Source organism: Bufo gargarizans, chromosome 5 (genome assembly GCF_014858855.1).
Source record: "Bufo gargarizans isolate SCDJY-AF-19 chromosome 5, ASM1485885v1, whole genome shotgun sequence".
NCBI lineage: Eukaryota > Metazoa > Chordata > Amphibia > Anura > Bufonidae > Bufo > Bufo gargarizans.
Genome location: NC_058084.1, coordinates 235971697 through 235986108, shown reverse-complemented (window position 1 = coordinate 235986108; position 14412 = coordinate 235971697). Strand labels below are relative to the sequence as shown.

Sequence of the window (14412 nt, the reverse complement as noted above, 5' to 3'; positions counted from 1 at the left end):
AAAAAAATTAAAATGGAAAATCTGCCCAAAAAGTGAAATTTTCAAATTGCATCTCTATTTTCCATTAATTCATGTGGAACACCTAAAGGGTTATCGACGTTTGTAAAATCAGTTTTGAATATCTTGAGGGGTGTAGTTTCTTAGATGGGGTCACTTTTATGGAGTTTCTACTCTAGGGGTGCATTAGGGGGGCTTCAAATGGGACATGGTGTAAAAAAAAACAAAAAAACAGTCCAGCAAAACCGGCCTTCCAGAAACCGTATGGCATTGCTTTCCTTCTGCGCCCTGCCGTGTGCCCGTACAGCGGTTTACCACCACATATGGGGTGTTTCTGTAAACTACAGAATCAGGGCCATAAATATTGACTTTTGTTTGGCTGTTAAACATTGTTTTGTAACTGGAAAAAAAAAATATTAAAATGGAAAATCTGCCAAAAAAGTGAAATTTTGAAATGATATCTCTATTTTCCATTAATTCTTGTGGAACACCTAAAGGGTTAACAAAGTTTGCAAAATCAGTTTTGAATAACTTGAGGGGTGTAGTTTCTAGAATGGGGTCATTTCTGGGTGGTTTCTATTATATAAGCCTCACAAAGTGACTTCAGACCTGAACTGGTCCCTAAAAATTGGGTTTTTGAAAATTTCTCAAAAATTTCATGATTTGCTTCCAAACTTCTAAGCCTTGTAACATCCCCAAAATATAAAATATCATTCCCAAAATGATGCAAACATGAAGTAGACATATGGGGAATGTAAAGTAATAACTATGTTTGGAGGTATTACTATGTATTATAGAAGTAGAGAAATTGAAACTTGGAAATTAGCAAATTTTTCACATTTTTTGTAAAATTGGTTTTTTTTTATAAATAAAAAAGATATTTTTTAACTTTATTTTACCACTGTCATAAAGTACAATATGTGATGAAAAAACACTCTCAGAACGGCCTGTATAAGTCAAAGCACTTTAAAGTTATCAGCACTTAAAGTGACACTGGTCAGATTTGCAAAAAATGGCCTGGTCCTTAAAGTGAAATAAGGCTGTGTCCCTAAGGGGTTAAAACCAAGGTTTGCTTTCTTTAACTGAACCAGCTGTTTTGCCAATATCTTGTACTGAACAGCTCCAGCATGTTCCAAGGCGTACTCACATTCATGAATTCCAGGCTATCTCCATCCACGTGCCAATGAATGCAATAGGAAAAGAACTGTTAGGGCTCATGCACACGACAGTATTTTGCGTTCAGTATACTGGACGTTTTTTGAGCTCAGTATACGGAACATATACTGAACCATTCATTTCAATGGTTCAGCAAAAAATACTGAAGTGTCTCAGTGTGCATTCCGTTTCAGTATTTCAGTATTTCCGTGCCGTGAAAAGATAGAACATGTTCTTATACTTGTCCGCAAATCACGGTGCTTGGCTCCATTCAAGTCAATGGGTCCGCAAAAAAAACGGAACACATACGGAAATGCATCCGTATGTCTTCCGTTTCCGTTCCGTTTTTTCCTGAACCATCTATTGAAAATGTTATGCCCAGCCCAATTTTTTCTATGTAATTACTGTATATGGCATACGGAAAAACGGAACGGAAAAACGGAAAGGAAACGGAAACACAACGGAAACAAAAAACGGAACAACGGATCCGTAAAAAACGGACCGCAAAACACTGAAAAAGCAATACTGTCGTGTGCATGAGGCCTTAATCAGTGGCTGGAAGGGGGGGGGGGGGGGGGGGGGAGTTGGTCAGGGAGAGTTGGGAACTCATCAATATGAGGACTCGTCGCCAGCATGCTTTGGAATGGTTTGGACTTGGGATTTATGGCAGCACTTTAACCCCTTTTAAAATTTTGCCTGCGCGATGCAGAAGAGATATGGCCTTTTTTTTAAAGCTATCAAATGAAGCATTATAACAAGAACTTAATCACAGAATGATCTCCTCTACACTGGGAGATATAGCATTTAGAATTCAGGTCAGGCGTGACAACAGCTGAAAGAGAAAGAATGTTTCAGCTGCTTTTAGCTCTGACCCAAATTCTAACGGCTATATCTCCAGATAAAAGGGAGACAATGTAAGTTGTGATTTTAGTTTAGATTGCCACCTTTAAAATAAGACCAAGCAAAATCTATCTTCTACTGAGACTAAAATATGAAGGCTTAAAAGCAGACCCTCCTCCAACTGGCTGTGATCTCAGCCAGGCTGGAGGAAGAGGAGGGAGCTGACAGCCTGCAAGAGGAGAGAAAATAAAATCTTCTCTTATGATAACGATTATCACTACAGAGAAATCTAATATATTGGCACTCACATTGTTAAGTCGTCATAAAAATAAAAAATTTCTGGGTCTTGGAATGCAGAGAAAAAAATAATAATAATTTTGTAAAAATAAGTGTATTTATTATGCAAGTAGTACGGGATAATAAAAATGTAAATTTTGGCATCATGATCATACTCACCCACAGAATAAAGCTATTATACTACAAAGAGAATGCTGTAAAATAAATCCTACAAAATAATGTTAAAACTGCAGGTTTTTTTTTATCTTCTCCACTAAAACTAAAATAAAAAAGTAATACACTATATGAAACCAAATGTTTAATTAAAAATAAAACAGCAACTCTTCTAGCAAAAGGTCTTATATAACTGAATTGAAGGAAAAAACAAACAAACACACTTATAACCGGAATAGAGGGGGGAAATTTTACTGTTCCTTAAAGGGGTATTCTCATCTTAATGATCATACCTCATTTTATTAAGTATGTGCCAATGATCATTTTTGCCAATGTAAACTATTATAAAATGTCTACCTTTCTAGGTCAAATATTGTGGATTGTACCCCAGTGTTTGATTTTGGTCTCCCCTAGAAACGACCACCTCCTCTGGAGCGAGTCCCTGGGCCGCGCTTGCGCATAAGCTCCTCTTCTTTCTTCTTGCCTGCCGCTCAGTCACCACATGAGCGCGCACGCCGCCCAATGCCGCGCATGCCCAGAGCATTGGCGCTTCACAGAGCCGCGCATGCTCTGTATGCAGCGGCTGTAGAGGGAGAGAATGGTGGAGGAGGAGGGGACCGATCAGTGAATGGTGAGGAGAAGGGGGCTGCACTGCTGTGTGTAACTGTGCCGACCCCCCCCCCCCTTCCCTTTTCAGGTGGTGGAGGAGGAGGGAAGCTGTTCAGCAGAGCAGCCAAGACCAGTGAATGGTGAGGAGAACAGGGCTGCCCTGCTGTGGATAACTGTGCCAACCCGCCCCCCCCCCTTTTCTGTTTCATGGTTGGCCGATTGGAACCCCATGCTCGCAGCTGATGTCAGCTGTTAACCCCTTTCATCCCGCGGTCCATAGGGACCACTGGAAGGGGTTAACAGGGATGGAGCTGCCTCCCCCATCGGGTGCTTTGCTGCTATGTCAGCCTCGATGTGCCGCTCCGTCCCTATTGACTATAATGGGGACGGGGATGGAGCCCTGGCAGTGCGCGGCGAGAGGCCGCCGGACGAAAAGTACTGCAGGTCCAACTTTTTCGTCCAGCGGCCTCTCACAGCGCACTGCCGTGCTGCGCCGGAGCTCCGCCCCCTCCCCATTATACTCAATGGGGACGGAGAGGCAGCACGGCGAAATAGCGGCAGGACGAATCCGGCAGGCTGTCCTGCCGCTAGTGTGAAAGTACCCTAAGCCTAGGCTCTTGCTAGGAAGAAAGAAGCCTGACCAGGCTAAGTGTAATAAAAAATACACTGCAGTACACTATACAGTGTACTGCATTGTATTATAGAGGCATCAAACCCACTGGATCTTCAAGTGGGTCTGAGGAAAAAAAAAAAAAAAAAAGAGTTAAATAAAAAAGAAAGTGTTTTATAAAAAAAAAAAAAAAAAAATTGAAGGTTTCACATGTAAAAAAAAACCAGGTAATTAAAATGTTAAAAATTGAAAAAATTAATAATAGACATAATAGGTATCACCGTTTCCGTAAAAATCAGCTCTATAAAAAATATCCCATGAACTAACCCCTCAGGTGAACACTGTAAAAAAATAAAAGCAATGTCAAAAAAGCAATTTTTGTCACCTTACATCACAAAAAGTGCAACGCCAAGTGATCAAAAAGGTGTGTGTCATACAATTTGGTACCAATAAAACAGTCACCTTATCCCGCAAAAAAATTTGCCCCTATATAAAGAAAAATCGCTCACAAAAAACTTAAAAACTATAGCTCTCAGAACATGGAGATATAAAAATATTTTTTTTTGTTTCAAAAATGCTATTATTGTGTTAAAGTGAAATAAATAAATAAAAAAAAAAAGTATACATATTAGGTATCACCGTGTCCGAAACAACCTGCTCTATAAAAATGTCACATGACCTAACCCCTCAGGTGAACACCATTAAAAAATAAAATAAAAAATGTGCCAAAAAAGCCATTTTTTGTCACCTTACATCACAAAAAGTGCAATACCAAAGCAATCGCACATGCCCCCCAAATTAGTACCAATCAAACAGTTATCCCATACTGGAAAAAATGTATGCAGTGCGGAATCTGGATCCAGCTGCACATAGAGGGGGTGTGCATTGGAGCGATCGGAGGAGAATGCAGGGACACGGGGACAATTTTATTTAGTGGCAGAGCTGTATTGAAAGCTGTTCCGCGACAGTGCTTGTGTGGGAGGGGGACGACAGATGTAGCAGGCTGTATGTGCTTGGGGGAGAGATCAACAGACAGATGTAGCAGAGCTGAATATGCAGCAGTCCAGACAAAGTGTTGTTGGAATAGAGAAACACAACTGATGTAGCAGTGCTGAATATGCCGCACATCTGACACTTGCTGGATGGAATAGAGAAACACACTGATGTAGCGGAGCTGTATATGCCGCAGATCTGACAGTGCTGGATGGAATAGAGAAACACACTGATGTATCAGAGCTGTATGTGCCGCAGGTCTGACACAGTGCTGGTTGGGGAGAAGAATATAGATGTAGCAGAGCTATATATGCATCTTTACTGATAAAAGGTATATGGTTTATACACAACTGTAGTAGAGCTGTATTGGAAAAAATCTGCATCAGTGCTGGTGGGGGGGAGGGGGGGGTCATGTTTTATGGGAGTCAAAAGAACAGATCATATGGCTACTGGCTGACATGCTTGTGGGCTAATGTATAGTAGTGAATTATTGTTTTGCTGCACAGAATGGGTTTGTAAAAGATAAGACAGGTTCTATGTGTAAAACTGTATAAGACTGCAGGACAGTGACCCTTTACTGTGTAAATAAACTGACCAGTGCTCTCTGAGTGACGATTCCCCAGCAGGGGGGAGGGGCCTCACACTCTGCAGGCTGCTACACTGATGACTCATACATTTCACATGAACGAGCACGTAGGCCTGTGCTCTCAGTGTGACGTCATAAGGAGGCGTGGCTGGCATTCACTTGAACTGACTAAGCCCGTCCAGCCTTAGAAGCTGGGAAGCAGGAAGTGAATGCTGGGCTGCCTGTAGGTGAGGATGAAATAGCAAGATGAGAATACCGCTTTAATTATGTCACTAAGGGATTAAAATACAATTCAGTCATTGGAGTTGTGCACCAAACTACATTTACTTCACACATAAATTTAAATTCTACAATTTTTAAAGTCCAATTTTAATGTGATTGTTGGGGAGTTAAATAAAGCAGTTCAGATCTACAATAAGAGAATACGAATGTGTTTTAGATTATAGTTATACAATAACAGTTTTTTAACTTACCATATTTTTCTCTTGGTCCATTATAATCATACAATTTGCCTTTACGAAAAACCTTTAGTGTGGGATATCCAGACACCTTGTATCTTTCAGCAAGTTTTACTTCTGCAGTGGCATCGACTTTTGCAAGTGGTATTGCTGGTGTACGCTTACTAAGCTCCTGTGCAGCTTTTTCATATTCTGGTGCAAGCTTTTTGCAATGTCCACACCTATACAGAATTTGAATGATTAGCATAAACTAATATTAAAACGATTAACAATGTTAAAAATATGAATTACCTACACTAAAGAAAATCTACAGTCAAAATTTACAACTTATTTAATGTCATGTACAGACATATCTGAACTATATTACTAGTTCATTTTGCAGTGGATTTCACCTTTTGCAAACGGTGAAATCCATAAAATAAAATAAAAAATGCTGCAATCCCGCAACATAATGTTAATGTTATTTTTCACGTGTATTGTATTGCAATTTGTTAAATATTATCTCTACACAATCCGCACTGAAAAGTCTTCAACATTTTTTAACCTCTTCCGGACACGTGACGTACCGGTACGTCATGTATAGTTCTGATCACTGATCAGCGGTGATCGGAACCTGGTGCCTGCTCAAATCATTGAGCAGGCACCTTGGGGTCCTGTGACCGCCCCCCGTGTCGGCGATCGCAGCAAACCGAAGGTCAATTCAGACATGCGGTTTGCTGCGTTTCTGGGTTATTCAGGTCTCTGGGGACCCGATAACCCGGAACAGGATGGTGATCGGTGGTGCGATAATACACCACCAATCACCATCCTGTGATCCTGAGAGGTGATGGTGACATCACCTCTCAGGATCGCCTCTTATTGGTCGGCTGGCCAGGCATTTCAAAATTACAGCAACGTTCATCTCTCCTCGGCTGCCGGACTGAAAAGGAGGATGAGAGAGGCGCTGCTGTAATTTGAAATGCCCGCCCGGCCAGCCGACCAATACATTCGATCTCAGAGCCAGAACCCCCATCTGTGCAGGGATCATCAGCCAGCACCCCATTGTGCCCCAGCACCCCCATCTGTGCACCCAGGTATTTAGGGAAAAAATAGGTTAGGCAGGGATATTCAGGGAAAGTTAGTGAGAAAGAACAGCTGTGTGACCTTTGCCCCCCTGCCAACGCGCCCCCCCCCATTTTGTTTTTGGGGCACAAGCATTTATTTTTTTGCATACGCTGACTGTGGCGGGCACTCTTAGCGTCCAGCCACTGTTAGCGCATCGCACACCCCACTGCTGATCAACTTCGGACGGTTGATGATTTTGAATTTAATATTTTTTTCCCAATTTTTTTTTGCCCTTTTTAAAAATGCCCTTTTAAAAAACAAAATTTGTCTGTTCGGTTTAGGGTAAGTTCGCGATCACTCGTGCCCCTACACACACGCACACCAAATAAATTTTATCACGCACGCGCACGCACACACACACACACACACACACACACACACACACACACCTATGGCCCGCCGGAGGTTCTCGGCCGAGGATGACCCCACTTTCCTTTTGTCATCCGCATCCTCCTCATCAACTAGTGATGATGATGAGCCCCCAAGGTGGCGGAGACGTCACCAGGCGGAGCAAGGGGACCGCCATGCTAGGGACCCTGTGGCCCACACTAGTACAAGCAGCTCTGGGGCTCGTACTAGTTTTCTGGCCCACCAGTTAAGTCCACCAGAGCCCCCTGCCGGTGAACTTGTCTGGTATATTACAGAGTGTCTTGAGCCAGTGATTACTGATTTTGTAGGCCAACCAGGAATCCAGATTTCCACAGTGGGCTTCACTGAATACGACTACTTTAGTCTTTTTTTCAGTGACCACTTTGTAAATCTCCCGGGCTCCTTTTTGGCTAGACCCAGTGGCTGGACTCCGGTCAGTGCAGCCGAGATGAGGACGTTTTGGGGCCTCGTGCTGCACATGGGCCTAGTCAAAAAACCTCAAGCCATATAATGCCATGGGCAAAACCCGGGCATGGTACAAAAAAGTTGCGGTCTACTTGGTACAGGTTGCCTTGTACAACTCTTTTGTGCTGTCCCGGAGTGCTGGCAACGCAGGGACATTCCTTCAGTTCTATGAGGCAGTCCTCACGGACCTGATCTTTTCCGACAGGGGAAAGAGCAGGCCGGAGTACCTCAGGAACTGGAGGCGCCCGGATCGTCCCTGGCCAACACTTTCACTTTCCAGGTGTGGTCCCCCATACTGGAAAGAAGGGACAGACCCAAAAAAGGTGCAGAGTGTGTCACAGGAAGGGGATACGAAAGGACACCACTACTCAGTGTGACACGTGCCCCAATCACCCGGGCCTCTGCATTATTGGTTGCTTCAGGGAGTACCACACTTCCATAGAGTACTAAATTTATGTTCTCCTTCCCCAATTTAGCCACTGACAATCGGATTAAAAAAAACTCTGGTTCTCAGACTTGTGACACTAAAACAAAAAAAAAGTAAAACTAAATTTAAATAGTTGACATATTAGGTATCGCCGTGTCTGTAAGAATCTGCTCTATAAAAACACCCCATGACCGAACCCCTCAGATGAACACGGTCCAAAAATAACAATAATAAAAACTGTGCAAAAAAATGTTTTGTCACATCACTAAAATTGTAATAGCAAGCGATCAAAAAGTCATATGCCCCCAGAAATAGTTCCAATAACACAGTCCTCTCATCCCGCAAAAAAATAGCCCCTAACTAAGATAATCTGCTAAAAAAAAAAAAAAAAAGACTATGGAGTGGAATAAACCATTGTGGCACACAAGATGGTGCTGCGTGGAGTTGGGATCCCACCCCGTACGTATGGTATATCAAAAACTCCAGCAAAATTGCGTTGGTATTCTTGATCTTTATTATAGTGCGGCAAAGTAACACTTTGTGTGACGTTTCGGCTAAAATAGCCTTTTTCAAACTGTGTAAATACAGAAAAATACAATCAATCAACAAAATGACATGGTGATAAGCATCAAATATCAATATAAACACAAATACAAATAAGGTGGACGTCAATCAGCATAGAGACAAGAGGTCTCAAGTTATTGGTGAGGAGTCTGGAAGCAGGATGAAGAATCACATCTCATGAAAACTTGATTAAGGAAATTCATCATATCTCACAAGTACATCACAAATTATATCATAATAGAGCCGGTTAAGGAATAAGTAAACAAAGGTCCAATTGGTAGAGGGAGGTGAAAAAAGTCCAAAAGAATCACTTATACATATATCACCTAATCTGGGAGTCAGGGGTATTATAACATGAAATCAATAAACAAGCAATGCAAAATAGAGCCAAAAAGGAGGGAGGACAAATCGTGGGGGTAGTAAGTATAGAGGCCTAGGAGCGGGACTTACCATCAGCCGCTCTGGAGGAAGGAGCCAATAGATGCTGCGCTGTGGATATAGGTGGCGTGCAGATGCACGCAATGGACAGAAGCGCGCCATGTTGCAGCCAAGGTGGTGTATATATGGGCCGGATAGATGGGCGGGGGCAGCGTTACCAGTATCGCGAGACCTGAAATGGTGCGTTCCAACTGCGGCGGTCCACAAGCAGGAAGTGATGCTGGTGTGTGTGATGCGTTCCATTTGCGTTCCACAGGAAGGAAATCAGTAATATTATGAAATAAGAGTACTGGGACACAGTTAGACACATGATAAATACTAAGAAGAGGGAGGAGGGGAGGGAAAAAGATCTAATGGAATCAACTACAAAAGGATACAAATCACTGTGTGTGGACATACGGCTATGAAACCTATAAAGTAAATAAGAATATAATTAATGTGCAGTCAATTAAGGAAAACCTGTAGGGATAACTACAAGTGGACAGAACTGATAGTAGCTAAACCATGAGTGTATCGGGCCCATAACAATAGAACTATAGGTATGTGAATAAATGTTATAGAGAATGAGATATATGGAATAAGTGTAAAGTAAGAAAGAAGAGGGGGGGGGGGGTTATGACTCATAAGTGATGTAGAGATATGTGTACCGGTATGTAAGGTAATAAAAATGAGGTAGTAAAGTCAACCGATGTTTGTATCAGAGAGAATGGGTATAGAATCACATGTAGGGGAGAGAAATCTTGGTGGAAAGTAGGGATAATTCAAATGAAACTCTGGACTTCATAATCCCTGTTCAGACCTTTTGGTTCTAAGCAGTCAAATGTGTGTATCCAAAAGGTTTCTCTTTTTTTGAGTTGTGTAATGCGGTCGTATCCGCGTCTGTGTAATGGGATGTGCTCAATAACCTGGAATCTGAGCCGAGAGATATTGTGACTTGCCTGGTGAAAGTGAAATGGGACTGGAAGGAGGAAATTCTGGCGTCTAATGGATGACTTGTGTTGGCACACACGGTCTCTAATTATCTGTGCGGTTTCCCCAATATAAATTTTGCCGCACGGACATTTCAACAGATAAATGACAAATGAAGAATCACACGTGAAGAAATCTTTGATAGGAAAACAGTGACCAGACTGGGGATGGTGAAAATGAGAACCCTTGAGAACATTGGAACACTGAAAACAGTGACGACATGGGAAGGTGCTGAACTTGGGTGTGCCTAGGAACCTCTGTTTAGGTATGTTAAGTAATGGGCCAATGTCAGCTTTGACCAAATTTTTAGGTCTGCGATTGCACGCAAGAATAGGATTTTTGAATTCCTGTACCTTGGGAAATGCCTTCTGTAATATGGGCCAATGGTTGCGGATGCTATTCAGAACCTTATTGATGCTCGGGTGGTATGTGTGTACGAATGGAGTACGGGCTAGGTTAGTCTTAGTTGACCGAGGGGTCGTGGAGCTAGTATCTGTAAGGACATGTTCGGGGTAGCCACGTTCCCTAAATCTGTCTCATTTCAGCAAGATGGATTTCACGTTGATACGTGGATACGACAGTCATCATAACACCCACAAGCACACTGACCACTGATCTCTACAAAAAAAACAGATCGTAATAATCTCTTGCATTACACCAGCTTCCATTCTCTTAACAAAAAAAATATATTGCTTCCCAATTCACAATACTCCCATTTAAAACTTATCGTGTCCATGTGTTCACAACGTGAAATCCGTCTTACTGAAATGAGAGACAGATTTAGGGAACGTGGCTACCCCGAACATGTCCTTACAGATACTAGCTCCACGACCCCTCAGTCAACTAAGACTAACCTAGCCCGCATTCCATTCGTACACACATACCACCCGAGCATCAATAAGGTTCTAATTAGCATCCGCAACCATTGGCCCATATTACAGAAGGCATTTCCCAAGGTACAGGAATTTAAAAATCCTATTCTTGCGTGCAATCGCAGACCTAAAAATCTTAGAGACCATTTGGTCAAAGCTGACATTGGCCCATTACTTAACATACCTAAACAGAGATTCCTAGGCACATAGAATGTGTCGGCAGATAAGAACCTAGGCACACCCAAGTTCGGCACATTCCCATGTCTCTACTGTTTTCAGTGATCCAATATTCTCAAGGGTTCTCATTTTCACCATCCCCAGTCTGGTCACTGTTTTCCTATCAAAGATTTCTTCACGTGTGATTCTTCATATGTCATTTATCTGTTGAAATGTCCGTGCGGGAAAATTTATATTGGGGAAACCACACAGAAAATTTGAGACCGTGTGTGCCAACACAAGTTATCCATTAGACGCCAGAATTTCCTCCTTCCAGTCCCATTTCACTTTCACCAGGCAAGTCACAATATCTCTCAGCTCAGATTCCAGGTTATTGAGCACATCCCATTACACAGACACGGATACGACCGCATTGCACAACTCAAAAAAAGAAACCTTTTGGATACACACATTAGACTGCTTAGAACCAAAAAGGTCTGAACAGGGACTATGAAGTCCAGAGTATCATTTGAATTATCCCTACTTTCCACCGAGATCTCTCTCCCCTACATGTGATTCTATACCCATTCTCTCTGATACAAACATTGGTTGTCTTTACTACCTCATTTTTATTACCTTACATACCGGTACACATATCTCTACATTACTTATGAGTCATAACCCCCTCCCCCCTTTCTTTCTTACTTTACACTTATTCCATATATCTAATTCTCTATAACATTTATTCACATACCTATAGTTCTATTGTTATGGGCCCGATACACTCATGGTTTAGCTACTATCAGTTCTGTCCACTTGTAGTTATCCCTACAGGTTTTCCTTAATTGACTGCACATTAATTATATGCTTATTTAGTTGATTCCATTAGATCTTTTTCCTTCCCCTCCTCCCTCTTCTTAGTATTTACCATGTGTCTAAATGTGTCCCAGTACTCTTATTTCATAATATTACTGATTTCCTGCCTGTGGAACGCAAATGGAAAGCATCACACACCAGTATCACTTCCTGCTTGTGGACCGCACCATTTCCGGTCTCGCGATACTGGTCACGCTGCCCCCGCCCATCTATCCGGCCCATATATACACCACCTTGGCTGCAACAAGGCGTGCTTCTGTCCATTGCGTGCATCGGCACGCCACCTATATCCACAGCGCAGCACCTATTGGCTCCTTCCTCCAGAGCGGCTGATGATAAGTCCTGCTCCTAGGCCTCTATACTTTCTACCCCCACGATTGTCCTTCCTCCTTTGTGGCTCTATTTTGCATTGCTTGTTTATCGATTTCATGTTATGATACCCCTGACTCCCAGATTAGGCAATATACAGTACAGACCAAAAGTTTGGACACACCTTCTCATTCAAAAAGTTTTCTTTATTTTCACGACTATGAAAATTGTAGATTCACACTGAAGGCATCAAGAGAATGCCAAGAGTGTGCAAAGCAGTAATCAAAGCAAAAAGTGGCTACTTTGAAGAACCTAGAATATATTTTCAGTTGTTTCACACTTTTTTGTTATGTATATAATTCCACATGTGTTAATTCATAGTTTTGATGCCTTCAGTGTGAATCTACAATTTTCATAGTCATGAAAATAAAGAAAACTCTTTGAATGAGGTGTGTCCAAACTTTTGGTCTGTACTGTATGTATAAGTGATTCTTTTGGACTTTTTCACCTCCCTCTACCAATTGGACCTTTATTTACTCATTCCTTAACCTGCTCTATTATGATATAATTTGTGATGTACTTGTGAGATATGATGTTTGTGTTTATATTTATATTTGATGCTTATCACCATGTCATTTTGTTGATTGGCCTATATACCTATTGATTGTATTTTTCTGTACTTACACAGTTTGAAAAAGGCTATTTTAGCCGAAACGTCACACCAAGTCTTACTTTGCCGCACTATAATAAAGATCAAGAATACCAACGCAATTTTGCTGGAGTTTTTGATATATCTTAGACTATGGAGATACCAAAATTTTTTTTTTGTTTATCAAAAGATAATATAGTGTAAAACAAATACATTTTAAAAAAAGTAGACATTAGGTATCGGCGCGTCAGTAAGAATCTGCTAAATAAAAATATCCCATGACCTAACCCCTCAGATGAACACGGTCAAAAAACTTACATAAAAACATTGCCAAAAAAGCAATTTTTTGTCAAATTTTCCATTTTATTCCATTTTTTTTCCAGTAACAAAGCAAGGGTTAACAGTCAAACAAAACGTAATATTACCCCGATTCTGCAGTTTACAGAAACACCCGATATGTGGTCATAAACTGCTGTATGACCAAACGGCAGGGTGCAGAAGGAAAGGAACATCGTATGGTTTCTGGAAGGCAGATTTTATTGGCCTTTTTTTTGGGCACCATGTCCCATTTGAAGCCCCCCTGATGCACCCCTAGAGTAGGAACTCCATAAAAGCGACCCCATCTAAGAAACTACACCCCTCAAGGTTTTCAAAACCGATTTTACAAACTTTATTAACCCTTTAGGTGTTCCTCAACAGTTTATGGCAAATGGAGATGAAATTTCAGAATTTCTATTTTTGGTAACCTGGCCTTACAAAAAAGTAATCTAGAGCAACCAAAAATCATATCTACCCTAAAAATAGTCCCAACAAAACTGCCACCTTATCCTGTAGTTTCCAAAATGGGGTAACTTTTATGGAGTTTCTACTCTAGGGGTGCATCAGGGGGGCTTCAAATGGGACATGGTGTAAATAAACCAGTCTAGCAAAATCTGCCTTCTAAAAACCACATGGCGCACCTTTCCCTCTGCGCCCTACCGTGTGCCCGTACAGTAGTACACGGCCACATATGGGGTGTTTCTGAAAAACTACAGAATTGGGGCAATAAACATAGCATTTTATTTGGCTGTTAACTCTTGCTTTGTGACTGGAAAAAATTTATTAAAATGGAAAAGTTGCCCAAAAAAATTTAAATAAATTATGAAATGTTATCTTCATTTGCCATTAACTCTTGTAGAACACCTAAAGGGTTAACAACGTTTGTAAAATCAGTTTTGAATACCTTGAAGGGTGTAGTTTCTAGAATGGGGTCATTTTTGGGTGGTTTCTATTATGTAAGCCTCCCAAAGTGACTTCAGACCTGAATTGGTCCCTAAAAATTGTTTTTTTGAAAATTTCAGAAAAATTTCAAGATTTGCTTCTAAACTTCTAAGCCCTGTTACGTCCCGAAAAACTAAAATGTAATTCCCTAAATGATCTAAACATGAAGTAGACATATGGGGAATGTAAAGTAATAAACTATTTTTGGAGGTATTACTATGTATTATAGAAGTAGAGAAATTGAAACTTTGAAATT

The 14412-nt window shown here is 41.3% G+C and overlaps 1 protein-coding gene across 1 annotated transcript in view; it reads right to left on the bottom strand.

The window, feature by feature from the left end:
- The window catches only part of PDIA4 (protein disulfide isomerase family A member 4), a 226470-nt gene that overhangs the window by 100396 nt on the left and 111662 nt on the right, over positions 1–14412 (bottom strand). Inside the window, exon 5 of the mRNA XM_044292831.1 lies at positions 5714–5919. Coding sequence (XP_044148766.1) covers positions 5714–5919 — 206 coding nt within the window. The remainder of the gene's footprint in view (positions 1–5713; positions 5920–14412) is intronic.